Here is an 18,927-nt window from a genome sequence, read left to right as displayed (position 1 = left end):
CTGTTTCAATATATAGCCTGAGATAGCCTCAAACTAAACTAATGAGCCTCCTGCCTAATTCTCCTGAATATTGGAATTACAGGTGTGCACTATCATTCTCCACCAGAATATATAAACACCATGACAGAAGTGTATATATATAGCACACAGACTTTGTTTCTCTTCCAATGGGGCCTCAGTCTGCAGTAAAGTTATACATCCTAGCTCTGATGTTCTAATAAAACTATATCTAGATTTTTCATCTTGCCCACTCAACAAAGGAAAACACACGCTAATGGATTTGCCAATTGGGAGACACAGAAAAAGGCTTTGATATATTACCACAAACTGAAAGGCTATTAAGGATCCTAGGACATCCTTCAATTCATAGCCTAATTTAAAACTTAAAGCCTGATATGGTGGCTCACACTTATAACAAAAGCTGCTTCTGAGGCAGAGATCATATACTAATAGTTTGAAGCCGGTCCTCTCCAAAGCAAACATGTTCCCAAATGTCCACACCTCTTCTTACCAGTGTGTTGCATTCTGGAAGAGCCCCTCCCAGAGGCTTCAGGGAACATATAGGGGCAAAACCTTCACACATCCCTTCCTCTCTCTCCCTCCCTCCCCCTCGCTGTCTCTCTCTTCCCCCTTCCTTTCTCTCCCTACCCCCCTCTCATTGTGATAATTCCACACGTGCATATAGTGTATCCCTATCAAATTTACCAACCTTTTTCTCTTCATAAGTTGGTTATCTCAGGTTTATTACAGGGATGGAACACAATCATTAAATGTTGAGGGTGATTAGTTACACAGCAAAGGATAAATATGCACACAAAAATTTCATTTGGGATTCTCAATTTTTTAAATTTTTAAATGAAAAGGGGCCTGAAACCAAAACTTTCCCATTTGCTACCCTAGCCCACCATGACTTCTACAAAACTCAGATTAAAAGCTCTGCGCTCCGGCGCGGGGGCGTGGCCGCCCTCTCCAGGCCTGCGCAGTGGGCCTGCGCAGCACGGCCCGTCAGGCACTGCGGTAGGCGCCCCGGGCGCTGGCAGGACCCTGGCCCCAAGATGGCAGCGCCCAGCGAAGCGGCCGCGGCAGCCTTCGGAGAACGCGATAGAGGGGGCGGGGGTTTTAGATCGTGGCTGGACGGACGTTTGGAGGCGCTGGGAGTGGACCAAGCAGTTTACGGCGCCTACATCCTTGGTGTCCTGAAAGAAGAAGAGGAGGAAGAGAAGCTGGATGCTCTGCAGGGCATCCTCTCTGCTTTCCTGGTGAGTAGCCCGCACACCTTCCTTCAGCCTTCGACGGCGTCTGAGACCCTCCGGCAGCGTTAGCGTCTCCCTTTCCGTGCCTGGAGTCCCGCAGCCTTAGTGGGCGTGTTTGGGAGAAGTGTACCCTTTCTCCGACCTCCCCCCGCCCGCCCCCCCCCGTCCCCCCGCCGCCGCCCCCTCCCCGTCCCCCCGCCGCCGCCCCCAGCCGGGTTTCTTGCAGCTTGATGGTGGCAAGTGTATTGGGAGGAATGGCTTTCCCCTATTCCTGGGAGCCAGGCCTTTGCGGATGCCTGTGGGTGAGCTGGAGAGTGCACTCCCAATGAGTTTTATCATAAACGTCTGACACCACATTCTAATCCCATCCGCTCACTACGTGCGCACGCAGGAATAACATGCTCTTGGGATGTCCGCCCCATTCAGAGGCAGTGACCCGGTCTGTCCTATGAGAAAATCCCGATGGAAGTTCCTTCTTGGTTCCTATTTCGGAAGTAAGGAGAGGGATGAGGGGTGAAGGCGTCCCCACATGGTAAGCTGATGGTAAAGGTCTTTTTACGGTAGGCGGATCTGTACCAAATGTGCTTGATTTTTTTTTTTTTACAGTAATTGGGAATTTAATATTGGGCTGATGATGGCAGAGGGACTGTCTAGCAAACACGAGCCTGTCTAGCAAGAATGAGGCCCTGAATTCAAACCTTACTGTTGAAAAAAAAAAAGGAAACAAATTTTGTAATCATTAGTATGAGAGGGTGATGATGGGAGACAGGAAGACAAATCCGGTTTTTATTCTTTTAGAAGCAGAATCTTTAACTCAGAAATGTGTATTACATGTGGGCTGGGAAGGTGGCTCAGTGGTAGAGCGCTTGCCTTGCATGCCTGAGGCCCTGGGTTCGATTCCTCAGCACCACATAAGCAAAAAGTAAAAAGCCGGAAGCGGTGCTGTGGCTCAAGTGGTAGAGCGCTAGCCTTGAGCTGAAGAGCTAAGGGACAGCGCCCAGGCCCAGAATTCAGGCCCACGACTGGACAAAGAAAAAAGAAAAAAGAAATGTGTATTACAAATTGTATTTTTGTAGTTAGTGGCCAAGCTGCTCACTTTTCCAATGCATTGTGTCCACTTCCCCCACCTGTAACACACACACAATTAATTAGATTGGTTATTGGGGTGCTGTAAGGTAACTCTGCCAGTGAGAAACAGAAGCCATATTTTGAGAGGTCAAATTGGGAGTCTATTATTGGAGAGCCAGCATCTGCTTCTGCAGGTGGATTCCTGTCTCAAAGACTGCAGCCCAGTATAGAGGTAGCACAGAGCTTTTTTTCTTTTTGGGTCCGGTTGTGGGCCTGAAGTCTGGGCCTGGGCGCTGACCCTCAGCTCTTCAGCTCAAGGCTAGCACTCTACCACTTGAGCCACAGCACCACTTCCAGCTTTTTTTCTGCTTATGTGGTGCTGAGGAATCGAACCCAGGGCCTCATGCATAGAAGGCAAGCGCTCTACCACTGAGCCACCTTCCCAGCCCATAGCACAGAGCTTTTTAAAGACAAAAACCACATGTTTGGGTGGAGCACCCAAACCCAGCAAAAGCAGACCTTATATGGGAAGTAGCTCAGTTACCAGCAGACCTTTCGGTCTGGGGGAGTAGCTTAGGGGTCAGCTTAAACTTTCATTACAGGGGCTTACACCTCCAACCTTTCATATAGGGAGATAGCCTCAGAGGCAAGCTAATCAAACCATTAAGGGAGCAAAAGTTCTCCTAAGGCTAAAGAACTGGATACCTGCAATTCAGTGAATGGACTCTCTCACCTGTAGGCTTTTCAAAACTGAGTGGAAAAGCCCCCTCCACCTGCAAGGCACCAGGATGGCTGTGAGAAGTTACTTAAACTCAGCTTCATTACTTTTTTTTTTCTTTCTTTTTTTTTTTTTGCCAATCCTGGGGCTTGAACTCAGGGCCTGGGCACTGTCCCTGAGCTTCTTTTGCCCAAAGCTAGCACTCTACCACTTGAACCACAGCGCCACTTCTGGCTTTTTTTATGTGATATTGAGGAATCAAACCCAGGGCTTCATGCATGCTAGGCAAGTACTCTACCATTAAGCCACATTCCCAGCCCTTCATAGGCACTTCCTATGGCTATCCAACAAGTTATTTTAATTATTTTTATTTTTTCTGTTGTGGGGCTTGAACTCGGGGCCTGGGTGCTATCCCTGAGCTCTTTTGTGCAAAGCTAGCACTCTACCATTTTGAGCCACAGCATCACTTCTGATTTTCTGGTGGTTAATTGGAGATGAATCTCATGGACTTTCCTGCCTAGGTTTGGATTTAAACCTCAGTTCTCGGGTCTCAGCCTCCTGAGAGGATTACAGGCATGAACCACCAGCTTTCAGTTACAAATTCCTTTTAAATGCAAGCTCAAAAATAAGCCGGACGCAGGTGGCTCACGCCCTTAGCTACTCAGGAGGCTGAGATCTGAGGATCGAGGTTCAAAGCCCCCTGGGCAGGAAAGACCGTGAGACTCCTATCTCCAATAAACCACTAGGAAAAACGGAAGTGGCGCTGTAGCTCAAGCGGTAGAGTGCTCATCTTGAGCTGAAGAGCTGAGGGACAGCGTCCAGGCCGAGTTCAAGCCCCACAACCAGCCAAAAAAAAAAAAAAATTTACTTGCATCCTTACTAGATACTATACAAACGAGTTGTTTCTGTGTTTGTGATACAGAGATCTTGGAAACTACATTGGTGATGTGAAAATTGCCAGGCTATCAAAGACTATCTTTTAGCATCTGTCGCAATGAGTGGGTTTGGAGAATGGGTTCATTATCATTAAAATCAATTTTCAGCAGCTATTAAAGAGAAAAGGCAAGATGAGCAGATATGAATATACATACTTTGTAGAGAGGTAGAAGGTAGAATGGACATTTTCAAAATCAAAAGCATTTTGTGTATGTAGGGGCAGATGCTAGTAAAATACTTGGTGGAAATGCAGTTCATTGATTTAGGTACATGCTGTAACATAACACTAGTGCAGCTGTCTCAAATGCCTTTGGCAAGAACCTCAACGCTTGCTCAGGCAGGACTGGCCTATAAATGGGAAAGTTTGATACAGCTTGTGAGAAATTGTTGAAGTTCAGAGGAAATACAAAACAATGGAATTAGTTTTTCTCTTGGACCCTACTATCAGAAATTATATAGGAAGAAATTTCAAGTAAGAGACATGGAATGTGGGTTTCTAATGTTTCCATAAAGTTTTTTTTTTTTTTTTTTTTAATCAGTTGTGGGGGTTGAACTTTGAGCCTTGGCGATGTCCCTCAGCTCTTCAGCTCAAGGCGAGCACTCTACCACTTGAGCCACAGCTCCACTTCCAGTTTTCTAGTGGTATTGGAGATAAGAGTCTCACAGACTTTACTGCCCAGGCTGGCTTTGAACCACGATTCTCAGATCTCAGCCTCCTGAGTAGCTAGGATTACAGGCGTGAGCCACCAGGGCCCGGCATTCCATAAAGCTTTTTAAAAAGTTGTTGAAATAGTATTCCAGAACAGTCCTTTTTTTTGTTGGTCATGGGGCCTGAACTCTGGGCCTGGATGCTGTCCCTTAGCTCTTCAGCTTAAGGCTAGCTCTCTACCACTTGAGCCACAGCACCACTTCTGGCTTTTTCTGCTTATGAGGTGCTGAGGAATCGAACCCAGGGTCTTGTGCATGCAAGGCAAGCACTCAACCACTGAGCCACCTTCCCAGTCCCAATGCAGAACTTCTTGTTACCAGTTTATAACTAACTATTCCTTTCTATGGTGTTACTATGTAGGGCTATGTGTTTGTGGATGAAGGGAAATGTGTTTGCTAGTCTCTTGTTAGAGAAGGCAATATCCAGAAACACATTTAGCTCTATGTATTTGCCTCTTGTTTCATAACCTGCCGAAAACAAAAATTCTTTTTTTTTTTTTTTTTTGGGTCCAGTTGTGGGCCTCAACTTTGGGTCTGGGCGCTGTCCCTCAGCTCTTCAGCTCAAGGCTAGCGCTCTACCACTTGAGCCACAGCGCCACTTCCGGCTTTTTTCTTTTTGCTTATGTGGTACTGAGGAATCGAACCCAGGGCCTCATGCATGTAAGGCAAGGGCTCTACCACTGAGCCACCTTCCCAGCCCAAGAAAACAAAAATTCTTATAGGAGTTTCCCCCAACTGTCTCATAAATATACCATATTTGATTTTCTGAACCCCTCAATATAGAAGCTTGACTCTGGGGCAGCCTTGTGAGAATTATAGTGAGGCAGAAGTTTTATCCATGAAACACTGCTTTAGAATACTATTTCAACAGCTCCTATATGAAAACTTTCCTTTTTTTGTTTATTTGTTGGTTATGGGGTTTGAACTCAGGACCTGGGCACTGTCCCTGAACTTTTTTGCTCGAGGCTAGTACTCTACCACTTTGAGCCAACAGGGCCTGGTTTCTGGTGATTAATTGAATTTGTAAGAGTCTCTGGACTTTCCTGCCTGGGTTAGCTTCTAAATCCTCAGATCTCAGCCTCCTGAGTAGCTAGGATTACAGCTGTGAATCATTGGCGTGGCTCCAACATCATTTTTGTTCTACCATGTTGAGGAGGGATTGATTGGAATGTAGAATATGTATGTTGATGTAAAATGGACACGGGGATGGTTGCATAGGTTCTCCTCTACTCATTTATCTCCTCTGATAAATATATCAGCAAGCTCATAGATATATTGCAGTGTGAAAGCTGGTAAATCCTGAAAAATAGTCTTATCAGCCAAGGAAGATTTTACAGGGACAGTTTTGGCACAGCCAACAAATTTTTTTTTTTTTGTCGGTCATGGGGCTTGAACTCTGGGCCTGGGCGCTGTCCCTCAGCTCTTCAGCTCAAGGCGAGCGCTCTACCACTTGAGCTACAGCGCCACTTCCCGTTTTCTGGTGGTTTATTGGAGATAGGAGTCTCACGGTCTCTCCTGCCCGGGCTGGCTTTGAACCGATCCTCAGATCTCAGCCTCCTGAGTAGCTAGGATTACAGGCGTGAGCCACCAGCGCCCGGCTCAGCCAACAAATTTTGTATGGAAAGAATAAGGAGAGGCTGGGAAGGTGGCTCAGTGGAAGAGTGCTTGCCTTGCATGCATGAGGCCTTGGGTTCGATTCCTCAGCACCTCATAAGCAGAAAAGGCTGGAAGTGGCGTTGTGGCTCACGCGGTAGAACGCCAGCCCTGAGCTGAGGAGCTGAAGGACAGTGCCCAGACCCAGAGTTCAGGCCCTACAACCGACCAAAAAAAAAAAAAAAAAAAAGAATAAGGAGAAAGCTGGGCGCCATTGGCTCATGCTTGTAATCCTAGCAACTCAGTAGGTGAGTATCTGAGGATCACAGTTTGAAGCCAGCACAAGCAAGAAAGTCCATGAGACTAATATCTTACTCAAAACCCAGAAATAGAGCTGTGACTCAAGTGGTAGAGTGCCAGCTTGAATGAAAAAGATGAGACAGCACCCAGTCCCTGAGTTTAAGCCCCAGTACCAGCATAGACCCCCACACATACACAAAATAGGAGAGGTAGACAGGGAAGAAAGAAAAAAAGAAATTGCTAATCAAATGGCACATAGTTTCAAAGATACAAGTTTTAGCAATCTGTGGACAGAATGGAGACTATAATAAACAGTAATGCATTGCATATTTTCAAAATTCCTAAAGGAGTAGATTAGCTAGATTAAACATTCCTCATTGTAAACATGTAAAAGTATTACATTGTGCTAGGCACTGGTGGGTCACACCTGTAATCCTAGCTACTCAGGAGGCTGACATCTGATGATCATGGTTTGAAGCCAGCACAGACTGTTTTTAGTTTTTGTTTTGTCGGTTGTGGGGATTGAACTCAGGGCCTGTGAGCTGTCTTTCAGCCTCTTTGTGGTCAAGGTTAGTGATCTACCACTTGAGTCACAGTGCTACTTCCAGCTGTTGAATGGTTATTTGGAGATCAGAGTCTCATGATGACTTTTCTTCCCGGTTTGGTTTCTAATCATGATCCTCAGATCACAGGTGTGAGCCACTGGGAGACTCATCTCCCAGTTAGCCCACCAAAGAGCTGGCAGTGCAGTTGTGGCTCAGTGGTAGAGTTCTAGTTGAGCAAAACAGCTCAGGGCAGTGCCCAGGCCCTGAGTTCAAGCCCAAGAATTGGCACACAAACATAAAATATCACATTCACAAGCCAGGCGCTGGTGGCTCATGCCTGTAATCCTAGTTACTCAGGAGGCTGATATCTGAAGATCACGGTTCAAAGCTAGCTCTGGAAGGAAAGTCCATGAGACTTGAATCTCCAATAAACCACTAGAAAACCGGAAGTGGCGCTGTGGCTCAAGTGGTAGAGTGCTTGCCTTGAGTTGAAGAGCTGAGGGATAGCGCCCAAGCCCAGAGTTCAAATCCCATGATCGACCAAAAAAAAAAAAAAATCACATTCACATTGTACTCCAAAATGTGTAATATGTATAATAATTTGTCAATCAAAAATAAAATTAAGAAAATATTTTTTAATGAATGAAAGCCAGGTGTCAGTGGCTCATACTTGTAATCCTAACTACTTAGAAGGCTGAAGCCTAAGGATTGCATTTTGAAGCCAGCTCTCGTAGGAAAGTGCTTGAGGCTCTTACTTCCAATTACCTACCAAAAAGCTGGAAGTTGAGCTGTGGCTCAAGTGGTAGAGTGCTAGCCTTGAGAAAAAAATTCAACAATGGCATCTAGGCCTTGACTTCAAGCCCTAGGACCAGCACTCACACATGCGCACACATACACATATACAATGAGTGAAGAGGACTTTCCTAAGTTGGTGGGAATCTTTTCTGCTAGATTTTGGGAGATTGGATTGGCTGCTCTTTACCAAGCAGGTATAGAGAGAAACATTCTGCTGACTCCCAACCCTTCCAAGTTTTCTTCTCATCTCCAGCAGGTGGAGCTGTGCCTCTTCATAGGCTTTTATTAGGTTAGGGTTCTGTTTCAAGAGTCTTTCAGGAAATTAATTGGTCTAACATTTCCAACTAGGAAGAAGATTCTCTCCTGGACATTTGCAAAGAGATTGTGGAACGATGGTCGGAAACACAGAACGTTGTCACCAAAGTGAAGAAAGAAGGTAGAGTTGGTATTTATGTATCTAACCTACAAAAGCAAAAGATTCATTCTTTCTAAGGTAATTTATACTGGTACATAGCCAAAACAGTTTGCATTATCTTTTTTTTTTTTGGTCCTGGGGCTTAAACTCAGGGCATGAGCACTGTCCCTGTGCATCTTTGTGCTCAAGACTAGCACTTTACCACTTGAGCCACAGTGCCACTTCTGGCTTTTTCTGAATAGTTTATTGGAGATAATCTCATGGATTCTCCTGCCTGGGCTGGTTTCTAACCATAATCCTCAGATCTCAGCCTCCTGAGTAGTTAGGATTAAAGTCATGAATCACCAGCTCCTGGCTTTGTTTTATCTTTTTATTAAACATAATTTTCTTTCTTCTTTTGCATTTTTCCATTTTAGCCTGACCACAGTCATTCTCTGCTCCTAGTAATATACATTATATACAGTGTAGGTATTGGTTCGCCTCTGTTGTTCTCACTTTTAATCTTTTTCTTTTTCTTTTTAAATTGGTTGTGGGGCTTGAACTCTGGGCCTGGGCGCTGTCCCTGAACTCTTCAGCCCAAGGCTAGTGCTCTACCACTTGAGCCATAGTGTCATTTCTGGTTTTCTGGTGGTTAATTGAAGAGTCTCATGGACTTTACTGCCTAGGCTGGCTTTGAACTGCAGTCCTTAGATCTCAGCCTCCTGAGTAGCAAGGTTTATAGATGTGAGCCACTAGGGCCTGGCTGTAATCTTTTTCATATTTTCAGATGTTAAAACAAATTGTGATTGGGATTTTGCTTCATTTGACTAAATTCTTCACCCTTTAAAATACAAGAAGGACTGGGAAGGTGGCTCAGTGGTAGAGTGCTTGCCTTGCATGCATGAGGCTCTGGGTTCGATTCCTCACTACCACATAAGCAAAAAGAAAAAAGCCGGAAGTGGCGCTGTGGCGCAAGTGGTAGAGCGCTAGCCTTGAGCTGAGGGATAGTGCCCAGGCCCAGAGTTCAGGCCCCACAACTGGACCCAAAAAAAACCCCAAACAACAACAACAACAACAAACAAGAAAAGCTAGTGCAATAGGGCTGGGACCGTGGCTCAGTGGTAGAGTGCTTGCCTTGCATGCATGAGGCCCTGGGTTCAATTCCTCAGCACCACATAAGCAGAAAAAGCTGGAAGTGGTGCTGTGGCTCAAATGGTAGGGTGCTAACCTTGAGCTGTGGCTCAAATGGTAGGGTGCTAACCTTGAGCTGAAGAGCTGAGGGACAGTGCCCAGGCTCAGAGTTCAGGCCCCACGATGACCAAAAAAAAAAGCTAGTCCAACACTTTGAGCCACAGTACCACTTCCAGTTTTCTGGTGACTAATTGGAGATAAGACTCTCATGGACATTCCTGCCTGGGCTGGTTTCTAACCACAATTTTCAGATCTCGGCCTTCTGAGTTGCTGGAATTACAGGCATGAGCCCCTGGTACCTAGCATTTTTTTCCTCCTAGTTACACAGGTAGCTGAGATCTAGGGATTGCAGTTTGATCTAGCCTGGGCAGAAAATTCTGTTTGTTCCTTTTTTGTGTGTGTATGTGTATTGGTCATGGGGCTTGAACTTTGGGCCTGGGACCTGTTCCTCAGCTCTTTGGCTCAAGGCTCATGTTCTACCACTAGAACCACAGCACCACTTCCAGTTTTCTGGTGATTAATTGGAGATAAGAGTCTCACAGACTTTCCTGCCTAGGCTGGCTTTGAACCTCAATCCTCAGATCTCAGCCTTCTGAGTAGCTAGGATTACAGGTGTGAGCCACCAGTGCCCGGCTCTGTTCATTTCTTATCTCTAATTAACCACCAAAAATAAAAGCTGGAAGTAGAGCTGTGGCTCAAGTGGTAGAGTGCTTAGCCATTAGCAAAAGAGCTCAGAGACAGTACCTAGGCTTTGAGTTCAAGACACAGTACCAACACCAAAAAAAAGAAAAAGAAAAAAAGTAGAACTTTAACCTACAATCCAATTATAATCAGAACTACTCTGAAGGGAGATATAAGACCTAAACCCTGGCCTGTATGGCTTTTTCTTGGCTTTCTCACTGGCCTGTGAGCTGTGTCGTTGGAGTTCCAGATTTCTAAGGAGTCAGCATATGTCTGGGTAGAATAGTTGTTCCATGGTAAGGCACTCCTATTAGCTTTTTGTCCCCCTTCTACCACCTCCCAGATGAAGTACAGGCCATCGCCTCCCTAATTGAGAAGCAGGCACAGATTGTGGTGAAACCCAGGATGGTGTCAGAAGAGGAGAAGCAGAGAAAAGCTGCCCTGCTGGCCCAGTATGCTGATGTGACAGATGAAGAAGAATATCCTTTCTAGAGCCTCATTCTCTGAAAGTCAAACCAAAGATTTTGTTGGTGGTGGTTATGGGGCTTGAACTCAGAGCCTAGATGCTGTCTCTGAGCTCTTTTGCTCAAAGCTAGAACTCTACCACTTTGAACCACTGTTCTACTTCTAGTTTTCTGGTGGTTAATTGTAGATAAGAGTCTTACTGACTTTCCTGCCTGGGCTGGCTTTGAACTGCAGTCCTCAGATCTCAGCCACCTGAATAGCTAGAATTACAGGTATGAGCCATCAGTGCCCAGCTAAACTAGAAATGTTTGGTAGTGATTTATAGTGACTTTTGGGAAGTTGGCAGTCCCCTCTACCCTAATTTTCTCCTCTAAAATGGCAGTGATGTTGAGGAATGATATTGGAATAATTGGTACTGCACTTAGATTTTTCAAGACATAATCAATACATTCCTGAAAATTTAAGTGTAAGGCCTGTGGCTCATGCCTCTAATATAGCTACTAGGAGGCTACGATCTGAGAGTCATGGTTCAACTCCAGCCCAGGAAGGAAAGTCTGTGAGACACTTATCTCTATTTAACCATCAAAAAGCCAGAAGTGAAGCTGTGGCTAGCTGTGAACCAAAAAGTTGAGTATGAACAGGAGGACCTGAGTTCAAGCCCCAGTACTACCACAGAACAAAAGAGATGAATGGGTAGGTAGAGGCATTCAGAAAATTAGTGCCCACCCCAGGACTAGAACCTTGATGTTTGTGGGTAAAAGTTACCCTAAAAATTAGGAGAGCAACTTAATAGGGTAATTTAATCTTTTATGACTACATGGTTAAAAGTAAGGTGAATCCCCAACAATTAATCTGGAATTTGAATGGGAAGTGTACAAAAGAGTTGTTAGTAGGGGAGATTTAATTCTTGGAGAACTTGAAGTTATTTAGGAAATGCGCAGCTTACTGAGCCTTCTTGAATGAAGTATGTGACACATTATATACTGGACATCATCCCAGAAATGTTGTCTGTCTCATCACTAGGAAAGAATTCTCTGAGTGCTTTGAGGCTATTTTTTCTTCTAGTTTTCCTCATGTTTTTGGTCAGAGTTGTCAGTGCTACAGTTCCAATGACAAACATATTAGTTCTTAGGCTAGAAAAGGTAAGTTTTCTTCTCCTGTAATTTGGAAAAGAACTTTGTGTGTGTGTGTATATGTGTGCGCGCGCACGTGTGCACACATGCGTGCTGGGACAATGACTTGAAATTAGGACCTTATATTTGCTTGGCTTCCTCACTCACAGTTGGTGTAATACCACTTGAGCCATGCCACCAGCCTGACTTTTCTCTGTTTAATTGTACATAGAGTCTCATGGATTTTTCTTCTGGGGTTGGCTTTGAACCTTAATCTTTCAGGTTTGAGCCTGATTTCTGAAGATGACTCTTCCGTTATTCAGCCTGCTTTTCCTACTCATATTTTTTTTGGGCCATCACTGGAATTCAGGATCTCAGACTCTTCTTGGCTTGAGCATTACATCTACTTTCAGCTTTTTCTTTCTTGTGCCCATACTGGGGCTTGAACTCAGGGCCTGTCTCTTAGCTTATTTCACTCAGGGCTACTGCTCTACCACTTGAGCCACAGCTCTACTTCTGGAATTTGGGGGTTAATTGGAAACAGCAGTCTTATGGTCTTTCCTGCCAGGGTTAGCTTTGAACTTCAATTCTCAGATTTTAGCCTCCTGAGTAGCTAGGATTACAGGCATGAGCCATCAGTGTCTGGTTCCATGTCTTTTCCCCTCTCCCCTTATAGAGTCTTTAGCCCCCCCCCCCCCCCCATAAACCAGCCCAGGCTGGTCTTGTGCATGAAATCCTTTTGCCTCTGCCTCTTGAGTATAGGAATTACAGACACATTGCCACCATGACTGGCTTACTCATGTTTATTGGTTATATTTTAGAGCCAGGTTGGGATATACAAAGCTTTGTTTTCCATCTAATTTTCCTTAACATCACTCACTGAAGCAGATGAGAAGGAGGATTCAAGTGCCACGACGACAAACCTCGGTTCTGACAAATGTATCCTTTCCTGTGTCTATCCCCATTTTTTGCCAACAAGTCTTGGGAATTCATTTTTACTTTGCTGTCATTTATAGGTTCTCCAAGCCAACATTGAGAGTTCCATGCACAGCACAGCCCCTTAATTTGTTTGTTTTGAAACAAATTAAGTACTTTGAAGAGATTAGCTTGGAAGATGGACTTTTAAGGGAAAATAAGAATCTCTACTCCCTGTATTCAGCTCTGGGTTGCCTGGCCCTGGGAAAATAAGTAAAACAATGTTTTGTCTTTCTTGTCAATTTTTTTCCAAATTTTTAGAAAGAGAACACAAAGATTGAACACTTCAAACTAAAAGTATGAACATAATGAAATATGTATTGAGGAAGGTCCTTCTAAAGAAACACTTTGACAAGCTTTCTAGGAAAGTTAAATTTAAAAATCCACCTCAAAGGTGAGGAGTGAGACTTTTTTTTTTTTTTTTTTGTCAGTCGTGGGGCTTGAACTCTGGGCTTGGGTGCTCTCCCTCAGCTCTTCAAGGCAAGCACTCTACTGCTGGAGCCACAGCATCACTGGAGCCACAGTGCCACTTCCGGTTTTCTAGTGGTTTATTGGAGATAAGAGTCTCAGGACTTTTCCTGCCTGGGCTGACTTTGAACCGTGATCCTTATATCTCAGCCTCCTGAGTAGCTAGGATTACAGGCATGAGTCACCAGGGCCCTTCGACTCATTTGTTTTTGATGTGGGTGCTTTTCCACTGAGTTCCACCCCTGGCCTAAGACTCATTGAATATTTATGGCCTAAAAGTAGAAAAAAGATCATGGTTAGAATAGAGAGGTGGAATGCTGGTGGCTGAAACCTATAATCCTAGCTATTCTAGAGGTGGAGATCTGAGAATTTTGGCTCAAAGCCCACCAGGGTAGGAAAGTACTAGGGGACTGTTATCTCCATGAAAGCTGGAAGTGGAGCTGTGGCTCTCTTCTGGTTTTTTTTTTTGAGTAGTTTTATTGGAGATAAGAGAGTCACAGAGTTTCCTGCCTGGGCTGGCTTTGAACCATGATCCTCTGATCTCAGCCTCCTGAGTAGCTAGGATTACAGGCATGAGCCACTGGCACTTGGCCCTCATTTAACTTCAAAACAAAACAAACCCTGGGGTGAGATAGTGGCTAACATCTGTAATCCTAGCTATTTGGGATGAGATCAGAAGGACTGAGGTTGCCTGGGCAAAAAGTTTGTGCTACCTGCCTCTCAATAAACTGCCTATGATGGCATATACATCATCCCAACTATATGGGAGGCCAGCCCAAGTAACAATGTGAGATCCTATTTGAAAATAACTAAAGCAAAAAATAAATGGAGGCATGACTCAAGTGATAAGGCTTCTGCTTGGCAGATGTCGGGCCCTGATTTCAAACCCCAATACTGAAAAAACATATACCAGCTAACAAAATCTACTAGACAAGTTTTTTGTTTGTTTTTATTTTGTAGCAGTCCTAGGGCTTGAACTGGGCTTGAGTGGTGTCCCTAAGCTTTTTTTGTTGTTGTTGATTGTGGGGCTTGAACTCTGGGCTTAGGTGCTGTCCCTCAACTCTTCAGCTCAAGGCGAGCGGCTCTACTTGAGCCACAGCACCACTTCTGGTTTTCTAGTGGTTTATTGGAGATAAGGATCTCATGGATTTTTCTGCCTCGGCTGGTTTTGAACTGTGATCCTCATATCTCAGCCTCCTGAATAGGAGGATTACAGGTGTGAACCACCGGTGTCCAGCATGTTCCTAAGCTTTTTTGTTCAAGGCTAGCTCTCTACCACTTGAGCCACAACTCCACTTCTGGCTTTTTAGTGGTTAATTGAAGATAAGAGTCTCATGGACTTTCCTGCCTGGGCTGTCTTTTGAACTGAGATCCTCAGATTTCAGCCTCCTAAGTAGCTAAGATTGTAAGAGTGAGCCACTAGGTCTGGAAGTAGGGCTGTGGTAAGAGTGCCAACCTTGAGCACAGAAGCTTAGGGATGGTGCCCAGGCTGAGTTCAAACCTTAGGACAGGGGTGGGGGGAGGTGGGGGGGGTGGGGGGGGCGAGGGGGGGGAGTCAGGTTAAGTCCAAATGAGAGGTAAATTTTACCACTGAGCCACCTTCCCAGCTAAATGTTTCATTTTCATTCGATTATAGGAACTTTGTTGTTGTCACCAGAATTTTTTTTTTTTTGGTCGGTTGTGGGGTTTGAACTCTGGGCCTGGGCACTGTCCTAGAGAGGTATATTTTAATCTATAATAATACCTTTAGAATTTCCCATTAGAGGGCTGGGAAGGTGGCTCAGTGGTAGAGCGCTTGCCTTGCATGCCTGAGGCCCTGGGTTCGATTCCTCAGCACCACATAAACAAAAAGAAAAATGCCGGAAGTAGTGCTGTGGCTCAAGTGGTAGAGCGCTAGCCTTGAGCTGAAGTGCTGAGGGACAGCACCCAGGCCCAGAGTTCAGGCCCCACGACCGGACCCAAAAAAAAAAAAAAAAGAATTTCCCATTAGACAAAGGTGAACACAAGTTTTATTATTTTCTGGTAGTACTGAGGTTTGAACTCAGGGCTTAGGCAGTGGCTTTATCACTTGAACCATGCCTCCAGCCCCTTTTTTTATATTTTAGGATGGAGTCAAGATTTTTTCCCCTGGGGGTGGCTTAGACCACAGTCCTCATACTTATGCTTCACTTTTTCCATGGGCTAGCCTTGAACTTTCATTCCCTCTGATCTCTGCCTTTGGAATAGCTAATAATAATTTTTGACAGTACTGCAGTTTGAACTTAGTGTTTTACACTTGCTAGGCAGGCACTCTACCACTTAAACTACTTCCCCAGCTTTTTTTTTTTTTTTTTTTTTGCTTTCAAGCTAGGGTATTATTTTTGCCTGGGGCTGGTTTCAGACCTCAACCTTCCTACCTACAATTTCCCAAATAGCTAGGCTCACAGGTATGTACCACCTTCACCACCTGTCCAGCTTCTTGAGATGGGGTCTTGTTTTACCCAGACAGTCTCTGAACCTCAATCCTTCTAATATATCTGGCTCCTGAGTAGTTGCGATTATAGGTATGAACCACCATACCCAGAATTTTTTTATTTCTTTTGGTTGTGGCTTGAACTGTGGGCTTGGGAACTGTACTTGCGCTCTTTAGCTCAAGGCAAGTGCTCTACCGCTTGAGCCACAACGCCACTTCCTCAGATTTTTTTTTAAATGAGAAAAAGCATTCAACACTTATCATGTAGAGAGGACAGTCAGAATCTGAGTTAAGAAAATAGTAACTGTGACCTGTGGAACTTTAATCCCTTAACTCACCAGTAGCCCTGTTCCGAAATACCAATGTGGAAGATGTTCTCAATGCTCGGAAATTGGAACGAGATTCACTTCGAGATGAGTCTCAAAGGAAGAAGGAACAGGACAAACTACAGAGGGAGAGGGACAAACTAGCCAAGCAGGAGCGCAAAGAAAAAGAAAAGAAAAGGACACAGAGAGGGGAGCGAAAACGATAACCTTGGCCTACTCTATTGTTTCCTCCATGAACTTGATCAAAGGGAGGACTGGTTGAGAATATGTCTATCTAAGCAATGAGAAACCTTTGCAAAATGATTTCCCAAGGCATTTCTCCTTTTGTTATAACATGGTCAAAAGGAAAATCACAATCACATTTAATTATAAAATGTGCCAACTTTTTGGTGACGTCGGCAATCAGATTATTATAGTTACTGTCTGAACCAAAGATCTGGAATCTATTACTGTAATCCTGTGCTTTTGGGTTTTGTTTTTAAGGTCTTCCCTCACCTTGGATAAATACCATGATTCAGAGAGGTAACAGTTACATATTTTTCATCTTGAAGGAAACATAATCCACTCTTCTGAAAAGTGGGCGTACAAATTGTGTCAGAAGCAATATTTACCTCTGAATCTAGTAGTATTTTATAGCTGAAATAGAAAACTAATGAAAAGCCTTATTGGGATCCAGATTCTATGTGGTATGGCAGCAAACTAGAAAAAATAGGAAGAAATTATTTGTGGGTGTTCTAAATCTGAGAATTAAAAAATATTAGCCTGGGCTGTGGGTACATCCTAGTAGTTCGGTGGTAGAATGGTTTAGCATGCATGAGGTCCCGGGTTTGATCCCTTGCACCACAACACACACACACACACACACACACACACACACACACACACACACACACACACACACACACACACACACCAAAAAAAACATCTATGGGAGAAAAAATATGTCTTTAAGTAGAATTACATATTTTTGCTCAAGTCTGTGACTTTAAGCAAGCTATGTGTTAGTATTGAGTGCAAAGATACCATTATTAGTTAGTCTCTTTTTTTTTTTTTTTTTTTTCAGATCTTGGGCCTTGAGCATTATCCTGGTCGTGGGCATTATCCCTGAACTGTTTTTCTCAAGGCTAGTGCTCTACCACTTGAGCCATAACCCCAGTTCTAGCCTCATGGACTTTTCTGCCCAGGCTGGCTTTGAACTGTGATCCTCCAATCCCAAGTCTCCTAAGTAGGATTACAGGCCTAGATTTTTTTTTTCTTTTTTTAAAATAATGACAAAATATTTTTAAGCTCCTTTGAGAGTTTTAATTTTGATTTACCTTAAAACTAAGTCTTTAAAACTATAATTCCTGGCTTAGAAAAACTGGAGGAATTGTCCTTATAAGAAACACTGGAAATTGTGTGCGTGTGTGTGCGCGTACATGCATGTGCGTATGCACATGTGCACTGGTACTGGGGCTTGAACTCGGGACCTGGCTCTGTGCTTTCCTTTAGTTTTTTTCATTCAAGGCTGTCACTTTATCAGTTGAGCCGTAGCTCCACTTCCAACTTTTTTCTGGTTAATTGGAGAAATGAATCTCAATTTTGTCTGCCTTGGTTGGCTTTGAATCTTGATCCTTAGATATCAGCCTCCTGTAGCTAGGATTTCAGGTGTGAACCACCGGCATGGAATTCTTGGCAACACAAACATACTTAAGATACAAAGATGTTAAAGCTTAACAAATTTTTGAATGAGTGAGTGAATAGAGAAATTGCCTGAAGAGTCAACTCTGAACAGGAATCTTCATTTCTACTTGTCATAAGTTACATTCAGTTGTAAATAAGGCCCTTTTCTACTCTAGGCAGCAGTTAGCTGAAGAGAGTAATAATTGTTCTGAAAGAGAGTAATTTCTCTGATAAGACAGGAAGTGGATCAGCAAACCACCACCCATAAGCCAAATTGGCCCACTTTTTGTGATGCACACTAAAAAAGGTAAAAGAATGGATACAGCTTGTAATACCTAAAATATTTATCTGGCCCTTTGGAGTAAGTTTGCTGACCTCTGTTTTATATTAGTTAACTATGAAATTAACAAAAACCTTTACCTTTGTGCAGAAGGTTAAAAAAAAAAAAGCATGGTTAAGGAAAAGGAGATATACTACCTCTTCATATATTCCTACAACCATGGTATTTCAGGAATAACCACTTTTTAAAAAATAAACTTTATTTAAGTCACTATTGTTGTGGTGCTCATTGTCTCCCCCCCCCCCCCCCCCCCGCCTTCTTCCCCACCCCCTCTTCCCGTTTAAACTCAGGGCCTGGGTGCTGTCCCTGAGCGCCTCTTTTCGCTTAAAGCTAGAGCTCTACCACTTAGAGCTATTGTGCCACTCCAGTTTTTTGAGTGACTTTCCTGCCTGGGCTGGCTTCAGATTAGTGCATGACATATTGCATCTTTTAAAAAAATAGAATTTTATTATTATTAAGGTCTTGATTAGAGGGGTTACCATTTTATAAGTCAAGTAATTGTAACTTGTGTAGCCTGAGTAATTTCCTTTTTTGGGCAATGTTACCCTGTCCTTCACTTGTTTTACCCTCCTTTCCCTGTCTACAAGTTACACAGTTCATTTTCCACATAGTGTATACTGAATAGCATGATTGTACTTGTTCACCCTCCCTTTCTGTGCCTCCCTTTTACTCCCCTAAGAAGACAAACTCAAAGAAAAAGCAACCACCACCACCAATACAACCAAAAATCTCACATCATGCATCAATGTCATCCAGATTCATTCTGGTTTGCCTGAACAGTAGTAAATGCAAAGAGTTTTCTCTTTGACGGTGATCAGGTATGTGATCTAAGAGTATCTGGATTGCATTGTTTTGCCACGTTATTACTTTTAATAAAATTTAACATAGGTTCTTACCAGTTAAATGAAATTAGTTGGTTTTCTGACCAAAAAAAAAAACCACACT

At 43.8% G+C, this 18,927-nt stretch overlaps 1 protein-coding gene across 1 annotated transcript; it reads left to right on the top strand.

Annotated features, from left to right (window-relative positions):
* The first annotated feature begins 972 nt into the window (after window positions 1-972).
* Window positions 973-16,387, top strand: Ccdc43 (coiled-coil domain containing 43). Its single transcript, XM_042674093.1, has 5 exons — window positions 973-1,259; window positions 8,265-8,352; window positions 10,526-10,661; window positions 12,640-12,698; window positions 15,999-16,387. The coding sequence occupies exons 1-5, from the start codon at window positions 1,056-1,058 to the stop codon at window positions 16,184-16,186; spliced, it is 675 nt and encodes a 224-aa protein (XP_042530027.1). The 5' UTR covers window positions 973-1,055; the 3' UTR covers window positions 16,187-16,387.
* Window positions 16,388-18,927: the final 2,540 nt, after the last annotated feature.

This window comes from Dipodomys spectabilis, unplaced genomic scaffold (genome assembly GCF_019054845.1).
Source record: "Dipodomys spectabilis isolate Male_0828 unplaced genomic scaffold, ASM1905484v1 ptg000018l, whole genome shotgun sequence".
In the NCBI taxonomy this organism is placed as follows: Eukaryota; Metazoa; Chordata; class Mammalia; order Rodentia; family Heteromyidae; genus Dipodomys; species Dipodomys spectabilis.
This window is presented reverse-complemented; position numbering and strand designations above follow the sequence as displayed.